At 27.4% G+C, this 27411-nt stretch overlaps 3 protein-coding genes across 7 annotated transcripts in view; 1 reads left to right on the top strand and 2 right to left on the bottom strand.

Annotated features, from left to right (window-relative positions):
• Positions 1 to 8811, bottom strand: part of LOC107069037 (midasin) — a 111917-nt gene extending 103106 nt beyond the window's left edge. Inside the window, exons 1-15 of the mRNA XM_015325960.2 lie at positions 8653 to 8811; positions 8342 to 8574; positions 7767 to 8000; positions 6632 to 7689; positions 5072 to 6546; positions 4670 to 4937; positions 4378 to 4559; positions 4076 to 4262; positions 3354 to 4004; positions 2777 to 3254; positions 2332 to 2704; positions 1923 to 2240; positions 1538 to 1846; positions 1242 to 1466; positions 712 to 840 (exon numbers count right to left, since the gene is read on the bottom strand). Coding sequence (XP_015181446.2) covers positions 712 to 840; positions 1242 to 1466; positions 1538 to 1846; positions 1923 to 2240; positions 2332 to 2704; positions 2777 to 3254; positions 3354 to 4004; positions 4076 to 4262; positions 4378 to 4559; positions 4670 to 4937; positions 5072 to 6546; positions 6632 to 7689; positions 7767 to 8000; positions 8342 to 8574; positions 8653 to 8733 — 6201 coding nt within the window. The 5' untranslated portion in view covers positions 8734 to 8811. The remainder of the gene's footprint in view (positions 1 to 711; positions 841 to 1241; positions 1467 to 1537; positions 1847 to 1922; positions 2241 to 2331; positions 2705 to 2776; positions 3255 to 3353; positions 4005 to 4075; positions 4263 to 4377; positions 4560 to 4669; positions 4938 to 5071; positions 6547 to 6631; positions 7690 to 7766; positions 8001 to 8341; positions 8575 to 8652) is intronic.
• Positions 8812 to 10327: 1516 nt separating this feature from the next.
• On the top strand, positions 10328 to 16154 carry Usp16-45 (ubiquitin specific protease 16/45). 4 transcript variants are annotated; one of them, XM_015325966.2, is made up of 8 exons: positions 10328 to 10464; positions 10547 to 10748; positions 11036 to 11206; positions 11419 to 11640; positions 11790 to 12049; positions 12134 to 12345; positions 12424 to 13196; positions 13302 to 16154. In XM_015325966.2, exons 2-8 carry the CDS (start codon positions 10575 to 10577, stop codon positions 13821 to 13823), a joined length of 2334 nt encoding a protein of 777 aa, XP_015181452.1. In that variant the 5' UTR covers positions 10328 to 10464; positions 10547 to 10574; the 3' UTR covers positions 13824 to 16154. The 4 variants fall into 4 exon arrangements, with proteins under 4 accessions (XP_015181452.1, XP_015181451.1, XP_015181453.1 ...); XM_015325965.2 differs by having other exon boundaries at positions 10333 to 10464; positions 10544 to 10748; XM_015325967.2 differs by having other exon boundaries at positions 10376 to 10748; positions 12134 to 12330.
• The window catches only part of Regnase-1 (zinc finger CCCH-type containing protein regnase 1), a 26770-nt gene continuing 14340 nt past the window's right edge, over positions 14982 to 27411 (bottom strand). For both annotated transcript variants that reach the window (XM_015325968.2, XM_015325969.2), the window contains 6 exons: positions 19991 to 20222; positions 19371 to 19854; positions 18929 to 19214; positions 18498 to 18837; positions 18083 to 18392; positions 14982 to 17927 (listed from right to left, as the gene is read on the bottom strand). In XM_015325968.2, the coding sequence (XP_015181454.2) occupies positions 17576 to 17927; positions 18083 to 18392; positions 18498 to 18837; positions 18929 to 19214; positions 19371 to 19854; positions 19991 to 20222 (2004 nt within the window). In that variant the 3' untranslated portion in view covers positions 14982 to 17575. The remainder of the gene's footprint in view (positions 17928 to 18082; positions 18393 to 18497; positions 18838 to 18928; positions 19215 to 19370; positions 19855 to 19990; positions 20223 to 27411) is intronic.

Raw genomic sequence — 27411 nt, 5'->3', positions numbered from 1 at the left:
ATCTGTACGTGTACGTATTTATTTGATTTACGCGTGTGTGAATTTTGTTATTTATTAACTTTAACAACTTTGATATCCCCCACAATCACCGAAATCATTTCTACATATATATATGTACTAAACTTAAAATTTAATTCAGTTAATATTTAGATCACAATTCAGTTTGATTCGAATGATGAACCAAAGAAAGTTTTAGTTTGAAACTAAAAACTTGGAAAAATGAAAGACGTGTCGTCTTCCGCCAAACATGTATTAACAAAATATTTCAAATGCAAAGAATTTAGTTATAAATATACACAAGGTATCCCAAAAGTTACTTTACTGAACTAAAAAAAAAAATGGTAAGATTATTTTTTAGCAAATTTTTTGAATTATGGAAACGGTCATAATTAAAAAAAAAAGAAATATAAAAACTATAACCGGAGACTCATATCTTGAAATAAGAAAACAAATTATAGTAATTCTATTAAAATAATGAATAAATATTGATTGTAACATAATCCTGAATAAAAAAAATATAATGAATATTAATTGTAATATAACTCTAAATAATATAAATAAATATTGATTGTAATATAATCCTAAATAATATAATGAATATAAATAAATGAATATAATAAACCAACGTTGATTTTTCATTTAACTTTTCTATCCTCATTAAAGTGACTTTTGGGACACTGTATAAATAATGAATTATAAATAATCACTAACCTGTTCAAAACTTCCCAAAATTTCTGTTGTATCCATCGCTGAATTAACTACAATGCACTTCAGCTTTTGTCCTATTAAGTTAGCTAGCAATCGAACTACACTACTCTTTCCACATCCTGATGAACCAACCTGTAATAAAGTAAACATAAAATTATAAATAAAAATAAATACAAATACGTTATTCCGCAAAAATTGTTTGAATATAAATACAGAATTATATTGAATATGCATTACAAAATAATATTTATCTGTTCTTATATTTTTATCCGCGCACATTTTAATTGCTATATTAAATTTGTGCTTATAACAAATCTTTTTTATTCAAACTTTTTATCCGTACTAAATTTTCTTTTATTACATCGTCCAATTTAAAATCAAACCACCTTCTTCAGATGTTTGTTAACAAAGATATATATATATAAATAAGACAACGAAACGTAGGATAAACATAAACCAATTAACTAAAAGATTTGATAAACACGAACCGATTAATGAAGATCCTACTGTATATTTAAAAGAAAATTACTTACAAGTATAGACATCCAATTCATTTGAACGCACTGAATTAATTGTTTTAAAGTCGTCCATTGATCCCTCAACACTAATAAATTAGAATTACTATAAATTGTGGTTGGTGATAAAGGTATTATTACATCATCTACATAAAATGTATCTTCTGAAATGTATACAGAAGGTTCCAATGGTGGAAGTGGATATTTTTCTATCGGGAAATGTTCTTCATATGTTTTTCGAACCTAAATGTATTATTTAATGTTATATATTATTATAATAATTATACAAAAATAAATTATTCTAATTATCTTACTTTTTCTTTATCTATTTGTGTACGCATTCGACTGACGTAAATAAGTTCCACCGTTTTTCCAGGATTATAATACATTTCTTGTTTATTCAAATAATCTTTTGATACTTTGACTGTTAATTCGCACCACCTACTGATATCTCGTAAATTTAATTCCCATGGTGAACCAATGAAGCCCCAATTTACACCAATTTCTGATGCCAATCTACTGTTAAATGTAACCATTTTATGAATTAATTCAGTAGATAATTCAGGGAATTGTACATTTAGAATCAGCATTAAATCACTTTCGGTCAAAGAATCAATGAACACCTGTAATACAATTAATTTAATTAATTCATTTATTTAATTTTTAATTAATGTTATAATTAATTATAAATGCACTTACTTGGCTAAATCTATTTAAAAATGACTTAGGAAGACCTCTTCTAGCACCGCCTTGTTTTAATGGATTTTGACACCCAAATAATCTGGTACCTGACTTTATCGAAAATGTTTTTCCAAGTTCAGGTATATAAATTTCTCCTCGATGATCAAAACAAGCATTAAGACCTTCCAATACAGATTGAGAAGCTAAATTTAATTCGTCTAATACAATCCAATCGCCAGCTTTCAAAGCTCGTAAGAATGGTCCATCTCTCCATGAAAATTCACCCCCTTGACCACCTTCTACAGGAAGATCTGCACCAAACAAATCAGAAATATCCTAAAAAAAAAAAACAATATAATTATTAATAAAATATAAAATATAACAAATTATAAGTATCATAAAATTATTTATATATAAAATAACACACCGTTTGGTCACTCAAGTTAATTCGAAGTAATGCGTGTCCCGATGCTTTAGCCAGTGCACTAACTATACTTGTTTTTCCGACACCCGGACTTCCTTCTAATAAAATTGGTTTATTCAACTGTAATGCTCTTAAAAGTTTCAATGCATTTGATTTCGTAGTATTTGGTAAAAATGTGAACTGTATATCTTCGTGTATGACTTGGGGACCTCTTGTAATATAAAATGGTGAGATACCAAACATATTAGTTTCATCATTGAAAGAAACATTGGTATTGTTATCAAATTCTTCTGATAATTCAGAATGCAATGTATTATTTATTTGATGTTTTATGTAGTCAAAAGTAGTAGCTTTGAAGTCCATTAAATTAGTCGATCTAAAAAAATAACAATTCAAATATTATTTTATTCGTACATCTATAAAAATAAAAATATCATTTGATAATTACCTTTCTAAACTCGTTAATCCTGATCCAAGACTATCGACATAAGTCAAACATGCACCATGATAATACGCATCACCAATATTTAATTTAATATTTTCGCTACACGTGCATGTATTTATAAAATGTACCCATGTTAAAATATCACGTATACTGACAACTAATCTTTTTCCTACATCAGTTGTTGGTAACCATTTAATAAAATTCAATATCGCTTTTGCGATAGATTCTTTGTAAGATAATAATTTATCATCAAGATTGTGTATTATTATGTCATTTAAATCGTTTAATTCTACGCACGGTTCGCACCAGATTTCTGTAAAACGATTTCTGAGCGCCGGCGACAATTCTTTTTTACCGTAATCTCCACCAGGATTCATTGTACCAATAAATACAAATTTATCATCCGCTACGATAATACTGTCATCTTCATCGTCGGTTAATTTCAATCCTTTTTCAGCCAATAATAAACTACGTTCGGGTTCTATTCGAAATTAATTTAAAAAAAAAAAAAAAAAAATCATAATTAATATAAAATTAATACAATTACATTAGAAATGAATTTATTTATTACAATACTTACCAAGTAACGAATTTAATCTTTCCAAAACACTGTCATCGGCTAAAGAAATTTCATCGGCTAAGAAAAAATCGCCTTTTTCCATAGCAATAATTAATGGACCATCGACCCATTCGAAAAGTTTGGAATTATCAGAATTGTTGTGTTCTCTAACTGGTCTTAAATTACCAAGAAAATCAGAGGACTCCGTATGCATATGACAATTAATACTTCTTAACGTTTGCCCATTCAATGCAGCTATTAATTGGCACACGGTAGTTTTACCACAACCAGTTTCACCGACTAACAAAACTGGTTCTTTAAATTGACAGGATTTTTTAACTAACACTGCCATTCTACGCATATGATAAGTCCAAACAATATGATTAAAATGTTCATTATTTGCATTTAAAAGTTCTTCCAATATATGTTTGGTAACTGGTGAAGTTTTGTTGTGTAGAGAAAACAAATTATCCGGATGAACATCACGTTTTAAATGTTTCTTTATAGCTTTTATAATCTCATCTGCTTCTTCCGTTTTACGAACTTTCGCAGTAAGAACTAAATATCCTTCGTCAGCTAAATGTTGACTCCAATCGTACAATTCATTACCCATATCTGGTGCTAATCTATATCGCTCGCCCCATCGAAATAGATCACGTAACGTTATAAAACCTGTATCGATAATATTTTCAATAATAAATTATTATACGTTATACATAAAATTAACAATAATAATATCGTACCTCGTTTGCCAGCAAACGCAGCTGTACTTTTACGTCTTATTTGTAAATCTGTCATAACATTGATCACTTGTTTGCAATAAGATTCAGGCATTTGACATCTTTCGCGTAATATTATTTGCAATTCATTGGGAGGAATTTCATCGAAATGTAACTCAACGAATCTATTTCTAAATGCTCGTGACAATACCTAAAATCAAACACATCAATTTAGGAATTAAATTTTAAATCTCATAATCTAATTTTTTTAATTCTTGTTGTACAATTAATTCAATTATTAAATACACTTTGTAATTCTGAGTTACCTTTCTACCACCATATAATCCAGGTGGATTTTGTGTAGCAAAAAGCATGAAATTATCATGGGCCTTAATAACTTGCTGAGTTGTTGGGATAAACAATTCTCTATTGTCGTCGAGAACTCTGTTCAATGCTTCTAAGACATCGCTTGGTGCCAAATTTAATTCGTCCAATATAATCCAATGTCCTAATTAATATAAAATTATTAATATAGAAATAATAAAACATTTTTTTTAAATATCATACATAAAAAGAATTAGATGTATTTATAAAAAAGAAAATATTAATTTAACATACCTTTGCGCATTGCTTCTACCAAAATACCTTCTCTAAATACCAATTTTCCTGTTTCATCAGCAACGTAACTTCCAATGTATTCTTGTAAATCAGTATGCTCGTGATTATTAATCCGAACGCAAATATGGCCAGAAGCTTTAGCCAAATATGTTATTAAACTAGTTTTTCCTACTGACGTATCACCTTGTAACAAAACAGGTATTTTTCCAATGGACACTACTCGTACTAAATCTTTCAAATTTCGTCTAACAGTTTCCGTCAAAATGTACTGAAAAATATTAACAAATGGAATATAAATTAAACAGAAAAATATTTCATTTAAAAGAATGATTATATTATTTATTTGTATATACTTATTTATATATTTACATGATAATAGATGAATAAAAAAGAAATACTCACATTAGTTGGTGTATTAGGAACTAAAGTACCCTTAACAACCCAATATCCTTCAAAGCATATGTAATCTTCATCGTCTCCACATTTTGGTTTAGATATAGGACACCCAATTACTGCTTTATAATTTTTCTCACCCAAAATAGCAGAAACAATCATTTTTTGTACGATTGGATAAGAATCGTAATTCAACTGTGTCAAGAAACTTAAACAGAAAGCTTCGTACAAAGATCTTTTAACATTTCCGCAAGGATTTGACGCAGCAATGCTTAATGCACGACATAATGTTCTTAAACTATAATGAGGTTTGTGTCCAGTTCCATCAAGTAACGTATTGGCAGCTGCTTTTCTTATTTTTAAATAAAATTTAACAATTTTTTCTTTTTCATCTACAGACAAAGTCATACCTTTAAGATACGAATGCACGAGTTTTTGTAAATCAGAACGTTCAGTTAATTCATCAACATAAAATTCGGTAAATCTATTTCTCAATCCAACTGGTAAATCCTTTTTACCAACATCAGTTGCTGGATTCATACAAGCAAATATTGTAAAATCTGGATGCCTTTCTACAGATTCGTTATCACCACGTTCTAATAAGGACAACGATCCAGATGATTTTTCCAATAATCCTGATAAACATTCCAACGTTTCAGCATTTGCTAAATTAATTTCATCCAACAATACCCAATGTCCTTTTCTCAAAGCTTTTATTAAACTTCCTTCTACGAATGAAAAAACTAACGAATATTGAGCTTTTACTTGTAACTCCAATTTTTCTAATTTCTCTCCCAATTGTTCCCATCTCTTTCTCAAATCTGTGTAATTTTCATTCATTTCATTACCGTCGTCTTTCTTTTTCCTTTTAATTTCATTTTTTCCAGTTACGGTATATTCTTGTTTTTGTAATTGTTTCAAAGCTGCGTTAGTACTATGTCTCATTAAAATTACAAGAGTTTTCCATTGTTCTTGTTTATAACAAGATGCAATATGTTTCAAAAATTTCTCATTTGGTTTAAGTGCAAAGTACGATTGAAATAGGAATAAAAATTCTTCTCTAATTGGTGATATCAAAAACTTTAATTCTACCGGTTTGTATCCTCCCAGAAGATCAGCGCTTTCACTTTGTTGATTCATATTAATTACAATCAATGTATGACCTGTACATTGTGCTAAATATTGTATAGCAGTTGTCTTTCCTGTACCAGTTTCTCCTACTAATAAGACTGGTTCTTTCTGAACGACACAACATGCAATACGTTCAAGTAAGCAGACGGTTGGTCTGGTAAAAGAAAAATTAGTTTTAATCTCTGTCATCCTTACGTACTCTGACTTTTTACGTAATAATTTTGCTCTACCAACTATAAATGAATCAGGATTTAAGTCGATAAGAGGTGTATGTTTGTGAAAGAAATATTCTGCTTTATCATGCACTATTTTAAGCATAGAGGCGATCAATTTAATCGCATCTAATCTTTGTTCTAAAAGAAAATTAATTACATTTAATTAAATTCTTGAAAAAAAGAATGATAATTCAAAAATAAATACAAATAACGATTATCTAACCTGCATTGGAGATACAACAGCAATAAATATCAATAGCGTTTTGAAAAATTTTCAAAGTTGAATCAGGTGAAGAAACATCGAAGTCTATGATGGCTCTTGAACACCATTTCATGAGATCTCGAGTAGATATCAGTCTTCCAGTATTAAATCGTACATTCGATATTGTATTAGTGTGATTATCCATAGAAAAGTTCAAGTAAGTGTTAACTAATATCGATGAAACGGTCTCTAATGCAGGAAATAAAGATGGTATCAAATGGAGTAATTCACTAATTGTAAAACTTTGGATATCTATACAGAACCAATGTTTCTGCAACAAAGTTGATGCTCCTGAAGTTTGTTTTTTTAATCCTGTTGTGGATGGCATCAATCTTTGTGTAACAAATAATTGAAATCCATTTTTAGCATAAATATTATCTCTATAACCAGGTACTGAAAGTGTTCCAGTTTCTAATAAATTATTTAAAACGCTTGCGACGTCTAACGCAGCATTATCAATATCTTCTAAAAGCAGCCATTTACCATCAATCACTGCTTGAGTTAATATACCTGGTTGCCAAACAAATTCACCAGGAATATCAGTACATTTGTACATTCCTAATAACATTTTAGAATCAGTTTGTTCACTTAATTGTACTTTAAAAAAATTCGATGAATCATGTCCTGTGATTCGTGCCAAATATTCAACTAGAGTTGTTTTACCACAACCAACGAGACCTTGTAAACAAATACACTTTCTAGATGAAAGTGCCACAGCCAAATTCTGTAAATTTTGATTTACAGTGTCCGTTAATACAAAAGCATGATCAGTCTCTACTTTATTGGAATTAAATACCGGCAACAAAACGTTACCAGCTAATTTTACATATGGTAGACTTTCAAATAAATCGTTCATTTTATCTAAATTATTTGATGAATTTTCTAAAGCGAATGGTTCCAAATAGCTTTCTTCATGTTCAGTAAGAAATGGTTTTATATCACCGATTAGTTTTCTTGCGTAAGATAAACGAACGCTTTCGGCCATACTCAAGATTATACTGATGCATTTTAAAGCAATCCTGAAAAATAATCAACTAATAAAAGAACCCATTCATTTTTCTGTTTTAAATAATTTTTAAAAATCAATTAAACGTACCATTTCACTTTATCTTCTTCGTGATTCAAATACTTGTAAAATTTTGACCAATTCCACTTGTATTTAAAATCTGCTATAGATGCTGATAAAATTTGATAACTAGCTAATACGATATCGTAATCCGTTATATTGAATTCAATTTCCGTGATATCGAAAGACTTCGATTTCTTATTTGGTGTAATTAATTGCAACTCGAATGGTGCAGGATGATGATTAAAATATTGTAAAACATATCTAAACAGTATAAGATATACATATTAACTTATAGTAATGAAATATAACATTGTTAAAACTTAACCCTTATCGGTCGTCAGGTTTTTTATATTGATGATTCTCACTGATATGTTGTAAATGGTTCCGATAAATATTGTTCAACACACAAACAAACAAAATTGTTTAATATTATAAGAATAACTTATTATTTATTAGAAATTATTTACTTTTTTGAAGGAGCAATACAAATATATGAAATTATTAATTATTAATAATTTTTATTATTTGTAAGTTACTTCCCACGTGACAAATAAGGGTTAATATAATTTATATGAAAAGAAATAAATAAAATGTATACTTACATAAGTAAATCGGGATTTATATTAACAAGCTTGGCAAGAACAACACAATTTACTTTATGATAAAAATCTTCACCAAAATCAGAAAACAACGTGTTTTTCGAGAGAATAGCTGAAGTTATGAGAACCGGTAATAAATTCGGAAAACAATCTGCAACATCTTTTGTGTAATTTGGATTTAACAGGAACTCTCCTAATATCTGAATAATATTCTTATAATGAGTGTCGTTTAATTTCTAAAAAGAAATAATAGAAAAATTAATAATTATATTTTAGCAATTCTAACCAAAAATAAATTTTACAATGTTACTTACATCCAATTTTACAAATTTAATTAATTTTTTCGAATAAATTTCGTTTCGATCAAAGAAATTCAGCAATTGTTCACTATTCATTTTGAAATGTCATTAAATTAATAAAAATATAACAAACAACTTCAACAAGTACGATGAATCCTTGCCGGGATATTACAAGATTTGTTTTTGCACGTGCTTCTTTCAATAAGTCGAACAGGTTTATTTGAATATAATCTCACAGAACGGAAGTTATAGAACGGAAACAAATGTAGAAGAATAGATTAATATTAAGTATTAATTATTAATATTAAGTTTAGAAAAATTTCAAAAAGAATTATAATAATTTATAATTTATTATAAATATTTTGTTATAAAAAAAATTTTTAAAAGAGACTCTTGTACCTTTAATACCTGCCTTAAGGTTTTCGACCAATCATCTTCCATGTTGATGTTCATTCAGTACCAATAATAAGTCTCCAAAAGCTTTTCAAAATTCCTATTGGTCGAAATTAAAAGTTTCTACGAACTGTTCTTAAGTTCTTAGAGAAGATTAAATGAGAAAAACAAAATTCTATTTATTGTTGCAATATTTGTAAATAAAAATCAAATCTGTAGGTAAAAAAAAGTAAAATTGCAGCAGACGAATGTATCGATGCAAGGTTTACAGAAAATACAAATTCAATTGTTTTTATACCAATAAAATACGTAATTTCTGAATAATAACAAAATATCTTGGATTTTCCTCTCCATAAATGTTTAATGATGATACAATTTTATTGAAAGTAATTTATTGAGGGAGTAATATAATTTGTAGCTGGTGGGGGGGTTATTCCATATGCTGGTCAACAGAGGGTATTTACAGAAGCGACACTAGATGGTGCAACGATCAACGATTTACACCAATAGCAAAGGCATTGAACAAGCGCGGGTTGCCTAGAGGGACACGAATTTGCACAAAAGATTTCTTTCCAGTTATTTTTTATCCGAACGCTGAAGATGAAGCATTCGTTTTAGTGTCAGTCTAGTCTATACCACGTGTAGTATTTAAATAATAAATACTCTGCTACCACGTGTCTCGATTCATTACTAAAAACAATAACTAAAATCTTTTATAGTTAGTTTAGTCTATACCGCGTGTAGTATTTAAATAATAAATACTCTTTGCTATTACGTGTCTCGATTCATTACTAAAAACAATAACTAAAATCTTTTATAGTTAGTTTAGTCTATAACGCGTGTAGTATTTAAATAATAAATACTCTTTGCTACTACGTGTCTCGATACATTACTAAAAACAATAACTAAAATCTTTTATGATGGAAATTATAAATTGTGGTCATATAACAAAGCGCAGGCGGATCCACGACAATATAATTCAGTAAGTACAAAAATTAATTTCTTCTATATATATAATATATTCTATATAATATTAACATATTCGCGACTGGCACATTTTTTCCTTTTTTAATACTGAGTACCAACAAAAATAATGAATTATTTAGATTTATATATAAATAATAAAATATAATAATATTTAAATAATTAAATATAAATTTATTATATAAAATTTATTTTTATTGAATTTTTTAAATTTAAAATGAGATGTGAATCATGTCAGCGATCGCGAATGTGTTAAGGCGGGCCACTCGCCTATTCAAATTCAGGCCTCAGTTGGATCATCTGTTTCCGTTGATAACCAGTGCTGCTCGGCGCGGGCCGCCTCATAAGTATTAAGAATTGAACTATCTGGTGCTATGAATGTTCAATGGAACTTATTCGAGATAATAAGTTATTATAAATATATTCTATCTTCTTAATTAAATTAATTTTGTTAGTTTATCTTTCTTTATTTATTTTTCTTTTCATATTTTTTTCATATTATATTACCTAAACTTTTTTACTTTATTAGTAGGAGCCAACAAGAGCTCCTAAGGTTAATTATGTACGAAGTTCCAATAACACCTCAGTCATTAAAAATGAAGAATGCAGTTAAGAGGAAATCAACGTTAGCAAATCATATAAATAAAAAAAACGGTATATCAAGCATACCAAATTTAAAGGATGTAAAAGGCACAACAATAAGCATAGAAGTAAATAACTTTCCCAAAGTTATAGTAAGTTTATATACATATATAAATAAAGGGTATTACCAATCAAATTGTGTGAGTATATTATAAAAGAATTTAGTTTGATTTATTTATAACTTTATAATTTAATTAATATTTTTAATCGAACTTCACATAACAATATTTCTCTTATTTCCACTTTAAAAATATATTCTCGTAGTTTTGCTGGTAAACCCTGGAACATTTTGTATATCTGTATACATAATGTTTTATATAAATTGTATTAACTATAAATGCATATTAATAACTTATACATTTTGTGTTTTAATAAATAGGGACTACAAAATTTAGGAAATACCTGCTTTCTTAATTCTGTTATCCAATGCTTAGCACGAACACCATATTTGATTAATGTATTGGAAAATTTATGCACTCCAGGAGAAAAAGTTGTGATACCAGGAGGAACATTCAAACCTAATCCTAATTCTGAAGAAGAAATAGAATTGGTAAGTTTAACACTTTTACAAAATGCACAATTAAGTTATTATAATTTTGACTAGTTAAATCATAATAAAACGCTATAATTTGTCTATGTCAAATAAGTTAGAAACGTATCACCAGGCATGCCTACAGTAGTCAAAAGGTTAATAGATGAAAAATAATATACATAAATTTATGTACATTGATATACTCATTTAAATGTATTTAATATTTATAGCCACCTATTATATCCGAGTTGGAAAAAGTAGGACAATTTACTGCAGTACTATACAAAATCTTGAAAAATATACAGGATAGCAAAGTCCAACAATCTTTCAGTCCAATAGAATTAATAAATGCATTGAAAAAGAAATCTTTGCAATGCATGGACGGCGGGCAACATGATGTGCATGAATTTCTTAGACATTTGTTAGACGTAGTACGTACTGAAGATTTAAAAGTAAGTAACGTTTATAAATAAATAAATATATATATATATATAGATGTGTGTGTGTGCGTGTTGAGTTAATTTATTAATAATCTATCTTATCGTATAATTATGAAACAATTAGATTTGTATATTATTAAATGATTTGTTTTATTTTATAGAGATTTCAAGCGGTAATTATAAAAGAATTAGACGTACGAAATAAACCACAGGAAACTATAGATAGTGTCGTCAAAGCTAAGGTCAAATTTTATGGTAGCCAAATAAATAAAAAATTACTTGGCCCTGAACCTATATTCAGGGGAACTTTAGTTTCGACATTAAAATGTTTGAAGTGCACACATTCATCCCAATATATTGAACCATTTTTAGACTTAAGTTTACCAGTCATGGCTAATAAACCACATCCTCCTGCTTCTAAGTAAGTCAACATTTATTTAACTCTTTAACAAAAAAATTAACATATATAGATCTTGTTTAACATTTTTTCTTGTTTACATTATAGAAGGAAAAATAATGTATTCGAGGAAACCTATGATATAAAAGGAAACAGTTATCCAAGTCCTGTTAGCAATTTGTCGAAACATCAGCAGAAAAAAGAAAAGAAAGCTGCTAGAAAAAAGCGTAAAAATAGACATATTTCCGTCGACCAGTATTACGAGGATATGTTAGCGAAACCAATTCAAGTTATAGAAGAGAACGGTGTGTTACAATCCGGTAAAATTTCATTTACGTTATTTTAGGTTTATTCTTGAATCATTTGATTCTAATGTTTTCTAATTTTTGTTTCATTAGACCAGAGTGATGCAGACGTAGAAGATAATGTTGAAGGAGAGAGTATACTTAGAGAAGTTGGAGAATCTGGATACAGTTCAGAAAAAGCCTCGACATTTTCTAGTCCTGTATCCCCTACCAATGATCAAATTAATAGCAATCAAAAAGCAACTACACCTGACAATCTGAATGAACTTGAAGAGAAAATTCCGGATAATAGATCGATAGATAATATGGAAAATTCTCTAGATTGCAATACTGTTGACGACAGTGCCTTAAACGATTCAAGTTTTCCACCAATGAATGACATATTGCCATTACTTGCAACAGATTCTGATAGACACAGTTCGGATAGTAATTCAAATCATAATAATCAGGAATTAACAGCGACTCCTATTAGCAGTCCTGTTGCATCCAAAGGTAGTCCTACGAGTTCTTTGTTAGACGTACAAAATGTGCCAAGCATAGACAAATTAGAAAGGATAGTTTCTAATAGTGACGATGATTCTGTCACGAATAAACAAATTTTATCGAATTCTAACGTTCGAACTGTTTCACATAAAAACAAAATGACTAATGGTAATTCGGAAAGAGAAGTTAATGCTGATATTAACGACATAACTTCTGGTTTATCGCAATTGGATATTACTAATAATAGCCATCATTCACCTACCAAATACTCAAAAAAGGATGAATACTCTATACAATCTTGTTTAAATGAATTTACGATGTTAGAATTAATGTCCGGTAGCAACGAAGTAGGTTGCGAAAAATGCACCGAAGCAGAAAAAAAGGTAAAATACTTTGATTCATTTTATTCAAAATTTATCAATAATATTATTTATATTTTATTATGAATGTGTAATTTAATTGTTCTTGTTGTTTTATATCTTTTTCAGGTTAAACCAAATTTTACTAAAATGGTTCGAACATCGCATACCAAACAATACCTCATATCCTCCGTTCCACCAGTTTTAATTTTACAATTAAAACGATTTCAAGCATGTAACGTTTCTTATAGAAAAGTAGGTAGACGCGTTGAGTTTCCAATGATGTTTGATTTATCTCGCGTTTGTAAAAATACCAAGAAACCAAGAATGTATGCTCTCTATGGCGTTGTTGAACATAACGGTACAACGATTGATAATGGACATTACGTTGCATACGTGAAAACGAGAATGCCGTTAGAAGAAAATGATTCAAGGTGGTCATTTTTACCTAAAAGAGATAGCAAAAATGTTGAAGAGATTTTAAATGATGTCAATTCTGACTCAGATGAAGCGACTGCCAAAATTGCTGAATCGATAGAACCACCACCAGGAAAATGGTATTACGTTTCTGATACACGGGTAACAGAAGTTGACGAAACTACTGTACAAAATTGTCAAGCTTACCTTTTATTTTACGAAAGAATTCTTTGAAATTTGTTTATTTATTTAATTATTAGAACTTCGTTTAGAAGTTAATATGTATATATATTTATACATATTATATAAATTATATACATAGATAGGATAGATATTTTTAAGTTAGAAACAAAATTCATAAACCAATTAAACAAACAATTTTAGCTCACAAGTATTTTAATTTATATATCTCCAATAATAAAATTTAAAACTATATACACTTACAAGATATTATTTTTTTAAAATATATTCTGTCTTGTGAGGTAAAATTTAAAAAATTGAGAAAATATTTCAATGATTCCAATTCACAGAACATAGATTCATTTTCAACTGAACTATTAAGAGTTGTAATGTTGATTAAAATAAAAGTATTGTGTGTTTAAAGAAAAGAATAATTAAGAATTCAAGATAGATCATCTATTTCTTATGAACTAAAATTGTGGTAATAATTTTTAAGTTAGAAAAATGGAGAAAATATTTAAAAGATTCTAACTCGCTAGACGTAGATTTATTTCAACTAAAATATTTCAAATTGAGTAGTCAAAGAAAAAAAAAGTGTTAGTTCCAAAATAAATAAATTAATGTCTTGCGAGTTAGAATGATTTAAATAATTTGTATAAAAGTTAACTATTCATATATATCTTACGAGAAAATTGAACGGTGTAAATGCATTTTTTTTTATAGACAATGAGATTATTAATAAATAAACAAACTGCCAGTTCCACGTACCAAATTTACTCTTTCTGTAGAAGAGTTTTTACTAAGGACATTTTAAACAAAAACTTCCTAGCATATTTGATTAGACTTTTATATTGATTTATATTTTTTCTTTTTGAAAAATATAATAATAATATTGTTAACTATTAACTTCAGATTTATATGCATAAATATTATTTTCATAAAATCTTATTTTAAGTCAGCTTATATAAATGTATATATATACACACACATATAATGTTTTATTATAAATATCAAAAAATGAAACCCTCTTTTTCTTGTATATGTAAAAGTCTGTGTTTTATGAATTTGTGTAATTACATTTATAATTAATATATAAAAATGTATTTATTGTCTTTTGTCCAAAATTACCTATAAACCAATTTTTATTTTATTTTGTTAAGTAAGATGATTATAGTTGTATGAGCGGCATCTAATAACTTGAACAAAAATATATTATATTTCATTAAATAGAAAAACATTTAATTCACAGTCCATCCGTAATAACAGTGATACAAATTTATTATACATAGTACATATATTATATACATATATATATATATATGTATATATATAGAGCATGAAAAAATGAAAATTCAATGATTCTTTTCATCATTGAATTTTCCTTTTGTAATAGTGCAATTTTTTCTATTCAAATTTTGGACAACGTAAGTGGACAGAGTTATTGCTGCATACTGTATATATACATACATACATATATATGTATACTCATATATTTTTAATAATATTAACATAGTAATAATAAAATAATTATAATAATAATAGCAATGTATGTTGAAATACATCAAAACACTTATTCTTTTGCTCGATTGAAATGATTATCAATCATGGCAATATATTTTCTGTTGCAAACATTATAAAGATATAGTTTCAATTTCTTTTCTATGCAACTTTGACAAATGCTAAGAAAATTCTTTATTGGATGACGTACAAGATCAGAAACTCTTGTAATTATGTGTTAAACAATACATGGTATTGCGATACTTTATTCCATACACATACACACATATATATACACTCTGTGAAGCGTCTAATTTTATTATAAACCTTTACTATTCATTTATTTGTAGAATAGATTTTTGCTTAACAAAAAATAGACATTTCATCTCGTGTATTTATATATGCTTACACATATATATATTAACATTTTAATTTTTCATTAAATAATCATAAAAAAGATATCTTTCTATTATCTCTTTAAACTTCTTAATTATATATGTTACCTTTAGCCGATTTCTTCGGCTTATCATAAAATTCATCGATGATCGAAAAGAAATATCTGTACGCTACATTGTAGCGATATTATTCATGAATAAGCTAAATTGTTTTTATTCTGATTTTTTTTTTTTTAAACGTAACGTGTGATAGTGATACACCCAATTATGCACGTGTTGTACGAAAATTGTTGTAACTTCGCTATTTTTTAATAAATATTTTTCGTTAAAAATTTATTTGAGACATTCCTAAAACTGTATTTTACAGTATGTTCAAAAATAAAAATATATCGTTCTATATTTTTGAATGTATGAATTTTTTAAAAATATACAAATTTTTTAAGTTTTCTGAGTAAGGATTGTTAGCTTTCCTTTTTACAACAATGCTATAGTATTATCCATTCTTATTTCTTTTTATATTTTGAAGACAAATGTTCTGTTAATCGTACTGTCCTATCGGATTTAATCTACAGATCAAATTTCAATTGTATATTTTAACCATTTGCCTATAATGAATTCATATTATATCTATTAAAGTATGTAATTTTGTCTTATTTCATACTTTAATTGATTAGTATAATTATTTCATGGTTTAGCTGGTTACTTAACGATTCAATGGATTTCACGCTTTAATGGTAACATATATTAATATATATTAATATACAGGATGTCTCAGAGTTTACTATACAAATTGTGGAAATATATTCTACAAGTTAGTTTGGAAACATTTTATTATAGAATTATATACAAATCAAAAAATGCAATACTATTTCAATTTCGTTTGTTTATAACTTTGTAATAAAATATTTCTCACTGCGAATTTTAAATAATCTTTTTCTCTTATTTTTACTCATAGAATATGTTTCTACAGTTTGACTAGTAAATATTGAAACACTCTGTATAATGATAAATAGATACATTTAATAACAGAATTATGTTTCCTTTTTACGTTTGTTATTTAAAATCAATTCATTTTAAGATACATTCTCTCTACCCAAGAAACACTAGTCAACAACGACTAGTTGGAAGAAAATGTTAATCTTATTGTGGACAGATAATACACAAGGAATATATAAGTTACTTCAATTTATAACATAACGCGATTATGCGAACATGTATAATTGAAATAAATTCTCATTAATAATTCATTTCAATGTTTCAATTTGTAAATATATTTTTTTAAACCGAGTGGAGATTTGGGAATAGATTTCAAACGTGTAATAACATTGCGTTATTCAAATAAACGTACATTTTCTTACACTAATAAAACAATCGAATGATTTCATGTATTGTCTGTTACTGAATAATAAAAAACGACGATTTGCTAATGGATAAAAAAAAAAGAAAAATAATATAACTTAAAATATATCAAACAAAGTTTCTATAAACAAACAAAAAAATTGCTTATGTTCCCATTTCTCTACTCTCATGGAGAGTATTGAAGTTGAAAATGATGTATGATTATTTGAAAAATCTTTCCATACGTATCCTTAACTCTGTTCATTTCATTATTCATATATTTGTTTGTTTTTCTTTTTTCAACTATGGAAATATAAAATCATTTATTATAATGATTTGATCATTATGATCTTTCATCTATTATTACAACTTTTTTTCTAAAAGTATCCCATTTTGTTATCTATGTCCGATGATTCGAGAAAAATCTGTCATTTATAGATTAATTCTGTTACATCGAAGTTTAACTTATTGTTAAAGTCAAATTGATCACATCCATTTACTGTACAAATGATATATTACCATACCTGTTTGGTTTAATTGGATATTGACAAAGTTTTTTTTTTTGTTAAACTTTTACTAATTTTTGGGAAACATTGCTAAAATTGTGGCACATATTTGTTGGGGATCTGTTTCATGAGGATTCATGGCCATTGCTGCTTGTACCTGTTCCTCGGGGAAAATATTAGCAAGGTGATAATGCAAATGACGTCGAGCGTCTTGGGTTTGTGTATTCCAAACACCTCCGTGTAAATTCGTTGACACTGACGACGGTGATGGTAGCAAATTTAATTGTGGATCTGACGTACCCAATCTAGAAACACGTGATGGTGTAACTAAATTCGTACTGCGTGGAGGCCAAGCACGATATGAATCTGGTGCCGAAGCTATGCGTGTTACGTGTTGATGAAGTCCTTCAGGATGATCCCAACTGTATTATTAAGAAATAAAATATAATTATACAAAAATGAAATTGAAAATATAAAATTTGTTCAATCTCTGACACAGTGTTTCGATTTTTAATTCAATTAAGTTGGAAATTGGAAAGTTATTTAATATTCAAATATTAATTAGGATAAAATATACCTTATAGGCACTGAATAAGGAGATTCGTTGCTGGCATGTCTTGTAAGTGGCCTATGTTGAATTGTTGGATGACCACCAATTATAGATTGCTGGGAATGTTTCTGTTGTTGTTGAGGTTGCTGTTGTTGTTGTTGTTGTTGTTGCTTTGAAGATGGTGCCGTGTGTTGTTGATATCTTCGCAATTGATAAAGACGTGGATCGCATGCCGGATTTAACGTCAATTGTCGTTGTAATTTTCTATGCATATTAACTGGTTCCCCATCAGAATTGTTAACTCTGGGCGTGGCCCAAGTAGCTGGAGAAACATATCCTTGAAACATAAATAAAACATTATTTATCCGTTAATTTTATTCATTCTTAATTGAAATATATCTGAGATTCATTAATATTTTAATAGCAATTTTGTTATTTTTACCTTGCATATTTTGTACAGCTGATATTTGTTGTGCATATACAATTGGACTAGTTGTCGACAAATCTGTGGTGACATTTTCAACGGATCTACTTTTAGGGACGGATGATAATGATTGTGAAACATTTGATGATACAGCAACTGATCTTGCTTTACAAAGGGGTTGATGTTGCGTTGTAACATTAGTAGTAGGCGTGCTAGAGTTCAAAGGCAAACTTAGACTCGGACCTCTAGCTTGAAGATGACGTTGAGCGTGTTCCACTAAACGTTCCGTTACAGATTTATGTGGATGAGGACCTCTTTCTGGATGACGAAATTTGCATTTGTTTCCATAGGTACATTTCTATAAAAATAATCACCAATTATAACATCGTCAATTAATTAATCATAATAAAGAAAACAAAACATTTTTTTGATTTTAATATTGGTCTAACCTTTGCATAAGGGCATGGTGGAGCAGGATCAGTTTTTTTCGGACCAATTCTTAAGAAATTTTCTAAAGTAGGTCCACTTCTACCAAGCGGATCGTCAGGAGGCATAAATCTGTCATTAACAAAACTGTACATCAAAATCCTCTCTTCAACGACTCTTCGGAATTCTGGATTTTCTTGTGCCAAATCTCTATAATTATCATTACTGACAACTATCCCATCTTCTTCAGCAGCTAGTTTAAGAATATAACGATCGTCATAACAGACCATACGTTTACCACCAACCAATCTGTAAAAATTCAACGAATAAAAAGAAAATGTTATACACGCACGTTATATCAAGTTACATCATCAAATAAAATTCTATGCTTGCGGTTTGTACGATCTCGTCGGATAAAAAAAAAAAAGAAAAAAAGAAATATGTGACATATAAATATAAACTCACCTGGATGGAGTGAAAACGAGTAATCGATCTCTTTCGAGTTCACCTAGAATTTCTTGATCGGCAATAGGATTATCAGGTCTCGATGCTTCTTTACGCCACTTTGGTACAAAAACAGTGATCTCTCTATGTCCTCTGGCTTTAAACCAATCAACACAGATTTTAATACCACGACATGAAAATACTTCTTTATTACCATGGCTCATAGCCACGTTACTACCATCAATCACGACTGGCCTCAAACATGTGGTAGTTGTCGTTAAATTAGATCTTCCACCGAATTCTTCGTTACTGCTCTCTCCGTCAAAAAGATTATCACTTTCATCAAGACTTTCGCTTAATTTTGGTGAACAACTAGCACCGAGTTTGATCAATTCTGCTAGTAATTCGTTTTGACCAGGATCCGGGCCTAATTTTTGTAGAGCCGCTTGAACCAAACGTTCCGTGTATCCAAGTTTTAAAGCGAATTCTACTCTTGCCGTGTATCCTGTTGATAATAAAATTGATAAATTGGTATTAGCCATGTTATGTTGTTAAATATGAATGATTAAAAGATAATAATAGTTGTTGTTTTTGTACGCTCGTGATTACGGTCATGATACACGTTAAAATTTTTTGTTAACCTGGACTTTGTGTTGGAGTATGTCCCTGAACGGTGACATACTCAGCAAATTCCGCGGCCAATGTGTCTGAAGTAGTACGGGACACGTCCGAATGCGTGGAAGACGACAATCGTGATTCCAATGGCGGATGAACGTTCGTTGAATCTTCAGCTTCGTAATCACTGTCGTACGAAGAATCTTCAGCGTCTCCACCATTATTGCTACGACTTAACACCGTGCAATCGACGTATCTCTGAAAAATAAATAAAACTTATGTTATTATATGTTCTCATGAAGATTATTCATTCATTATGCTATTTGTTTTTTACTTTCTTTTTTTTCGTTAATCAAACATACGTAATGAGTCAAGAAGAATTAGCATTTAAAATAATTCAACATTTTCAGTATCAAACTTAAATTTTGTTTTTAATCGGAATTTTCTGATGAGATTCGAATGGGAGATTAGTTCAATACTTTGCTTCATGAATATTTTAAAGCTATCGAACAAGATAAAAATAGAATTGATTTTATACTTGAACTTATGTGTTTCTGAGTTTTTGAATAAAACAGAAATAGAATCGTACTTATGTACTATTTTGATCTTATACTCTTTGATGTTTTTGAATAAGATTGAAATTCCATTACATTTAAAATCTTTTTTTATTCGATTTTATATTTAATCTTGGATACTTTAAAGTATTTTAGATAGAAACATCAATCGATTAAATTACTCGACTCGAGTTGATCTTCTAATTTCTATTTTTGCATCTTCAAGCGAACACTGTTTCAAATTGATTTGATAAGCAAAGAGGTACCAGAAACGAAAGCAAATCAAGATATGCATTATAAATAGGATAAATTTTCAATATGAATCATAGTAAAAATATTTTATTTTTCATTAGAGATAAGAGGAGAATATTTAAATGTTGATCCAATTCATGGTACACTCCGATCATCTTGTAAAAGTAATTACATTTATTGGATTTATATCTAATGAAATAAAACAGTGTAATGAATAGATTTATGTTGTCAAAGTTAGCCTAAATTAGTCCAAGAGAGTATACAGAAAAGACCCTTTTGTAAACTGTGTATCATATTTTCAAACTTTCATCTTATAAAAGAATCAAGTGTACATTCAAGTAAACTTAACTAAAGATTATTACTATATTAAATATAAAAAGAAAAGAAAAAAAAAGAAAATGAGTTGTATTAATCATTTTTATCCTAGTGTAACAATAAGACATTAGATTTGAATGGTGAGAGAAAACAGGGAAAAATCATAAGAGAAATCAAAGGTTCCGTTGAACGGATTTACACAAAAGTCTGGCAGCATAGAACTGACGTTGAACTATCATCCTTGTATCTCGACTATCTTTTCATCTTATCGAGGATACTAGCTTCCTTCGAGCGAAGCAACAACTGCCTGGATGCCTGGCTGCCTGCCTGCCTGCCTGCCTGCAAGAACTCGGCAGCCAGTAAATAACGACTTGCGGATTTATGGTTACATGCGTATACATATGTGTAAGTACGGAACCACGCAAGTCACCTACCCCTCCCATCCTCAATTCCTTTCCATTCCTCCTCCTCCTCCTCCACCTCCCACTATTTCTACCTGCACGCAAAGATTTTTAGGGGCATAAACGCGTGGGTAGAACAACTTGTAAGGATTGCAATTGCAATAATCTTTATTATTATAGCTAATACAAATTACGATCGTTATTTTCATTAATTATCGGATTTATAAAAAAAGAATAAACAAACAAAAAAATAATAGACAAGTAGATTGTAAATAATATTGTGTAGGTGTATGTGTGTATGTTTTTGGGTGTGGGTGATATATATATATAAATATAATATAATATATATACTAATATTACTAATATTATAATATACTAATATTTATACTATATATGTATACTAATATTTTGGTAGTTATAATTTAGATAAATATTAAATAAAAAATTATATAATATAATATATATTATATTTATACTAATATATATAATAATATACTAATATTATAATATTTATACTATATATGTATAGTAAAAAATATATCTTTATATATTATATATATAATATATTATATATTATATATCTATATTTATATAGTATATATCTTTAGCAATGATAGATAAAAAAGATAAAAATTGATGTAAAAATATGTGAAAATGATTAAAAGAAAAAAATAGAAAGTAACTTCGAACTTTTTCGAAGATTCAACAATGAAATAATTAATTGATCGAAAATTTGAACAAGATATTATGATAAATAGGACATAACACACTCGTTGGCGGATGCAACCATTAACGGAGATCCAGGTGAAAGTAGAAAGACTGCGGACCATCAGGGTCGTCCATCCTGTACCATTCTTAAATCTCTTAAGTCTCCTTTACATACACACGCATATACATATATATACGTATACACTACTAATATACAAATGAAAAGGAATGACGAGTAAAACGTTAATAATTTCTACAAACTCATCAATATCCTGAAGATTTCTTCGTAAGTCATACGATTTTTTTCTTTGAAAATGTAATGAAAAAAATGTTGGAAATTCATGGAAACGTGAAGAAGACCAATGATGAGAGGAAACGATGAGAAATTCTGTTAAAAGTTTACTTGTATTTATTCCGTTAGAAATCCAAGATAAAAAAATGAGAAAACAATAATAAGAAGACAAAAAACCAAAAAGAAGGGGGTGTGTGTGTTTGTGTGTGTGTGTATGTATACGAGTATAAATTAACTTTAAAGTGTATTATACACTTACTTCAATAAATTCATAAAATAATTAGACGTTCATTGTGAAATATAAAAACAATATTATGTAATAAATTCAAAAGGAGAGTTGTCAATTGAAAAAATATGAGATTGAGATTTGAATCGAAAAGTTTGCTTATCTTTGTATAAAAATCTTCACAGTTATCAGTTTTTATTTGTTTCTGAACTTTGAAAATCAATATCTAATCTACTAATCCAATTTCATACTTATAACTTACTCATACTTGATAAATTCACATACACATATATTATTTTGTTATATAATTCTGTTTCATTTTATAATTTTAATTGGTTGGTAGAGTTATTATATGATTTTATTAGTTATTTTATGAATTATATAAATGATAATATAATATGATATATATTTTAATACATATTATAATATATATAGTAAAATATAATATTGTAATATAAGTTATATATATTATTATATTATTTTATTACATTATAATTTTATATATGGTAATTATATTAAATAATAAATATAATAAATATAATATGTTATATTATATATTATAAGTTATCATATATTAAATATCATATATTACCATATACTACCATTATACCATATTATTACTATATATTATTATATCCATATATATATATTAAATTTAGCTTCCGAAATTGGGATCGGTTTAAGGCCATCGTCGTACACCGAGTCGTCGGTAGCATCCGTAATAAATTTCTCGCTAACCTTGCGTCGTCGCCCACCACTCCCGGATCTAGTCTAACGCACATACGTGTGTATTTATACACATGTATCTACCTATCTATGCATGTATTGTATATATGTATACATATATAGATATACGTAGCAGAGCACGTAAGAAACCAACCTGCATATACGTGACCTACGTTCACGGAACACACAACACACATGCATACATACATACATGCATACATACATACATGCATACATACATATATATATATATATATATATATATATATATATATATTTGTGTATGTAAATATACTATACAGAGAAAGATCAGAAATAAGAACACCGATAACAAGATATCGGTATTACTTACGTCGTAAGATTTGACTAATCGATTTGACTACTTAAAATTTTTTGTTTTAATATTATTATAGAAATATTTGTTTATTTATATTAATGATGCGTGTAATATTTATTTGATGATATTGTATATTTTAATTATTTTCATTGATAATCATTTTATAGAATGTTTGAAACAATTTATCTATTATTTATAATTTTATTTAATTTTCTTCTAAATTAATTAATATATTATTTATAAATGTTTTATTCTTATCTTATAATGTATTATATTATCTATAGTTTTAGGATTTCATCAGGGTTGGGTGTCAGACTTATAAATAAATATGAATTAATTTATGTAAACATAAAATAATAATAATAATAATAATAATAGAAAAATTAATAAGCATATCAAATAAACAGGTTACGAAACCCTGGGATTCTTTGGATGCAATGATCTCTGACGTAGTATAAAAAGGATAAAATAAAATAAATATTATAAGGAAAAAAATTAAAAGAAAAAAAAAAAGAAAAAAATATAAGTTGATCTCCTTCCGCGTGTCGTATTTATTTTTTTACTCGTTTTATGAAATTGATTCTTGATCTGACACAAACTGTGTGTAACTCTATGTCGCAACCGTAGACATTACAATATGCGATGACCTTACGTCATGGGGTTTGCCGAAGGTCCGTTCTTTAACCACGTGTCGTCGGTATATACATTGCTTGAACACTTTCATTCTTATTCATGTATCTTCATTTCTAGATCTTTTTATTGTCTATCATTAAATTCAATTACTTAATCGTTAATACATTAATGATTTGTTAAATCAATCAAATTCAATAAATAAATAAAAAAAATAAAACAGGGAAAGTTGATAAATTGCCCGGAAAGTTTGTAACGTGTTATTAAAGTGTTGAAAATTAAATTAATTTTCTGTTTTTTTTTTTAATTGTTACAAACTTTTTAAACAATTAAATAATATTAAATATATATATTATATTACATATTGAGATATAAAAATATGTAATTTTAAAAAATTGCACAATTAATTTTTTAATTTTTAATTTTAATTTAATTAAATTAATTTTTTTATTTTATTTTTAATTTAAATTATAATATTAATATAATAATGTTAATTATTTATTAATTAATTTTAATTTTAATAACTAACCTTGATTATTAATACTTAATTATTGTAATTTTAATTTTATAATATTTAATTTTTAATTTTTAATTTTTATTTAATTAAACTAATTTAATAATATATTTTGTTATATATTATAATTATAAATATATTATTATTTATTGTAATCATCAGAAGAATGTACATTTGAAATAACAGTTTTATAATACATCTATAAAATTAGCTAATAAAATTAGCATAAATACAAGTGTGTTATAGGTCAATTTATTCAATATTCCAATTAACAAATGTAAAATGAAAAATTGACTATATAAAAAAAAAATAAGTTTTTTTCTAAATCGTTAGAATGAATGACGTATGATTATCATAATTATAATACATTCATACGATTAATAATATTTCTTTTTCTTTTTTTTGATTATTATTTGAATATAGATTATTAATCAAAACATAACAGTTCGATTGAAAAGATGAGAAAAGATGAGAAAATAGAAATAAAATAAAACGTTTATAATTTTTTTTTCGCATGAACTCAATCGATAAATCGATTCATTGATTCTTTCCAATCGGATCATAGGATCATTCGCCTTGACTGACTCGAACGAGAAAGAAAAAGCTCAGCGAGGACGTTAATAACGGTATTCGACAAGATTGAAACAAGAATTGCGTATCGATATCGGAACGATCTCTTATCCACATGTATTTATAAAGCCGTTCACAAGCAGAGAGAAAAAAATACCAACATTAAAACTTCACTTTAAACACATTTTTCTTCTTTTTTTTTTCCTCTTAAATTTCATTACCAATTAGAATTCCATCGAGACACATTTTTATATTGAAAAAAACAAACAAATTTTTTTTTCCTTAATAACAATGATTTTTATGATAATTTTACTATTAAACATTGATCATTAATTATACAAAATATTGATCAAGTAAATAGAAATATTGGTTTTTAATAATTAATTAATTTTAATTATAATTTTCTTAATTATTAATGCCGATTTTTGAGATCAAATTTACATGGATTTGAAAATTAAAATATATAATTTTAAAAAATAATTATTAATTTTAAAATAAAAAATAAAAAATTATATATTATTATGTAAAATAATGTTATATATTATATATAATATGTATATAACATTATTAATAATTAATATATAGCATTATAATATTAATATATATAATATATAACAATATGATATTAAATTAGTTCAAAATAAATTAAAATAGAAAATAAAAAATTATATATTATATTTATTAATATTATATAATAAATTTGTAACATTATATATAGTATATAATGTTATAAGTAACATAGCATAAGTAACATAACATAATATTATAAGAAACATATAATATACTATATATATATATAATGTTACAAATTTATTATATAATAAAAATTATAAAAATTTGTTAAACCTTAATGCAACGATAATTAAACAGTACCAATTATTTTTATTAAATTATGAAAAAATTTTGGAATTTTTTTTATTATTCATTTCAATCTTAAAAAAAAAAAAATACGATCACCATAATTATAATTATAACTAATAAAAGATGTCACAATCGTTAAATTAAACTTAACCCCATATTTTTTTTTATTATTATCAAATATATTTCTAATTAATTAACCGGAAAGGGGACAATTATGGTTGATATCTAAAAAAAAAAAAAAAAATTAAAAATGAATAAAGCATCATCAGATCAGACAGATCGCAAATTTCTTCGAGGTTGGCAGAAAGCAACGTATATACACGTTGTGCACCCCTGCCGACAAGATATTCTCTCACGGAACTGGTTTCACATGATTGTACTGGAGAGAGAGAAGAGAAGAGCCTCCTCGACGAAATTGTCCCCTCTCCTCTCTTTCTTCCTCTCCTAAACCTTCTTCTTCTTCTTCTTCTGCGGATATCCCCGAAACTGGTTTTGCGGTGTGGTTAGGAAAAGCACCAAAAATAAAATAATAAAAAAAAAAAAAAAAACACAAAACAAAAAAGAAATAATTTCTCACACACCACACACGCTCATCCATAAATCATTTAACCCACGAACCTGAACAAATGATCCAGGGTTGACCAAAATTTTTGCTAGGTGGTCTAAAATTATTCTTAAAATGAATTTTAAAATCTTCAACGGATGTATCAAATTTTTGTCTCAATATTTAGAAGATTTTAGTAAGAAATTACAAGTTAAATTTTGAAAAAAAATAAAAAAAAGAGGAAACATCAGAAAATTAATTTGATTTAAACTGTTTCAATAAAAAAGAAAAAGTATTGTTAATATTTGAAATAATTGAAGAATATACTTTGAGCGTGTTAAAAAACATTCCAGACAATGTTTTTCTCTAGACTAACAAATTTCTAATTTTGTTTAGTGAGAGTACGACATGAGGATGGACGTATCATGGAAATATCTAACGATGATCGACTTTCCCTAAGAGATATTTCATGTTTCGAAAGTTCCGTGTTCTTTGCCTATTCCCATTATGTTTCTTA

This window comes from Polistes dominula, unplaced genomic scaffold (genome assembly GCF_049000335.1).
Source record: "Polistes dominula isolate Pdom_NZ unplaced genomic scaffold, Pdom_raw_medaka contig_49, whole genome shotgun sequence".
In the NCBI taxonomy this organism is placed as follows: domain Eukaryota; kingdom Metazoa; phylum Arthropoda; class Insecta; order Hymenoptera; family Vespidae; genus Polistes; species Polistes dominula.
The sequence above is the reverse complement of the archived record's forward strand: the minus strand, read 5'-3'. Positions and strand labels throughout refer to the sequence as shown.

What these genes read in the sequence shown, in the direction of transcription:
- Usp16-45 (XM_015325966.2), top strand. Translation starts at nt 10,575, where the DNA reads ATGTACGAAGTTCCAATAACACCTCAGTCATTAAAAATGAAGAATGCA. An exon ending in ATAACTTTCCCAAAGTTATA is followed by an intron (nt 10,749 to 11,035) that starts GTAAGTTTATAT and finishes TTTAATAAATAG; the next exon opens with GGACTACAAAATTTAGGAAA. An exon ending in CCACATCCTCCTGCTTCTAA is followed by an intron (nt 12,050 to 12,133) that starts GTAAGTCAACAT and finishes TTTACATTATAG; the next exon opens with AAGGAAAAATAATGTATTCG.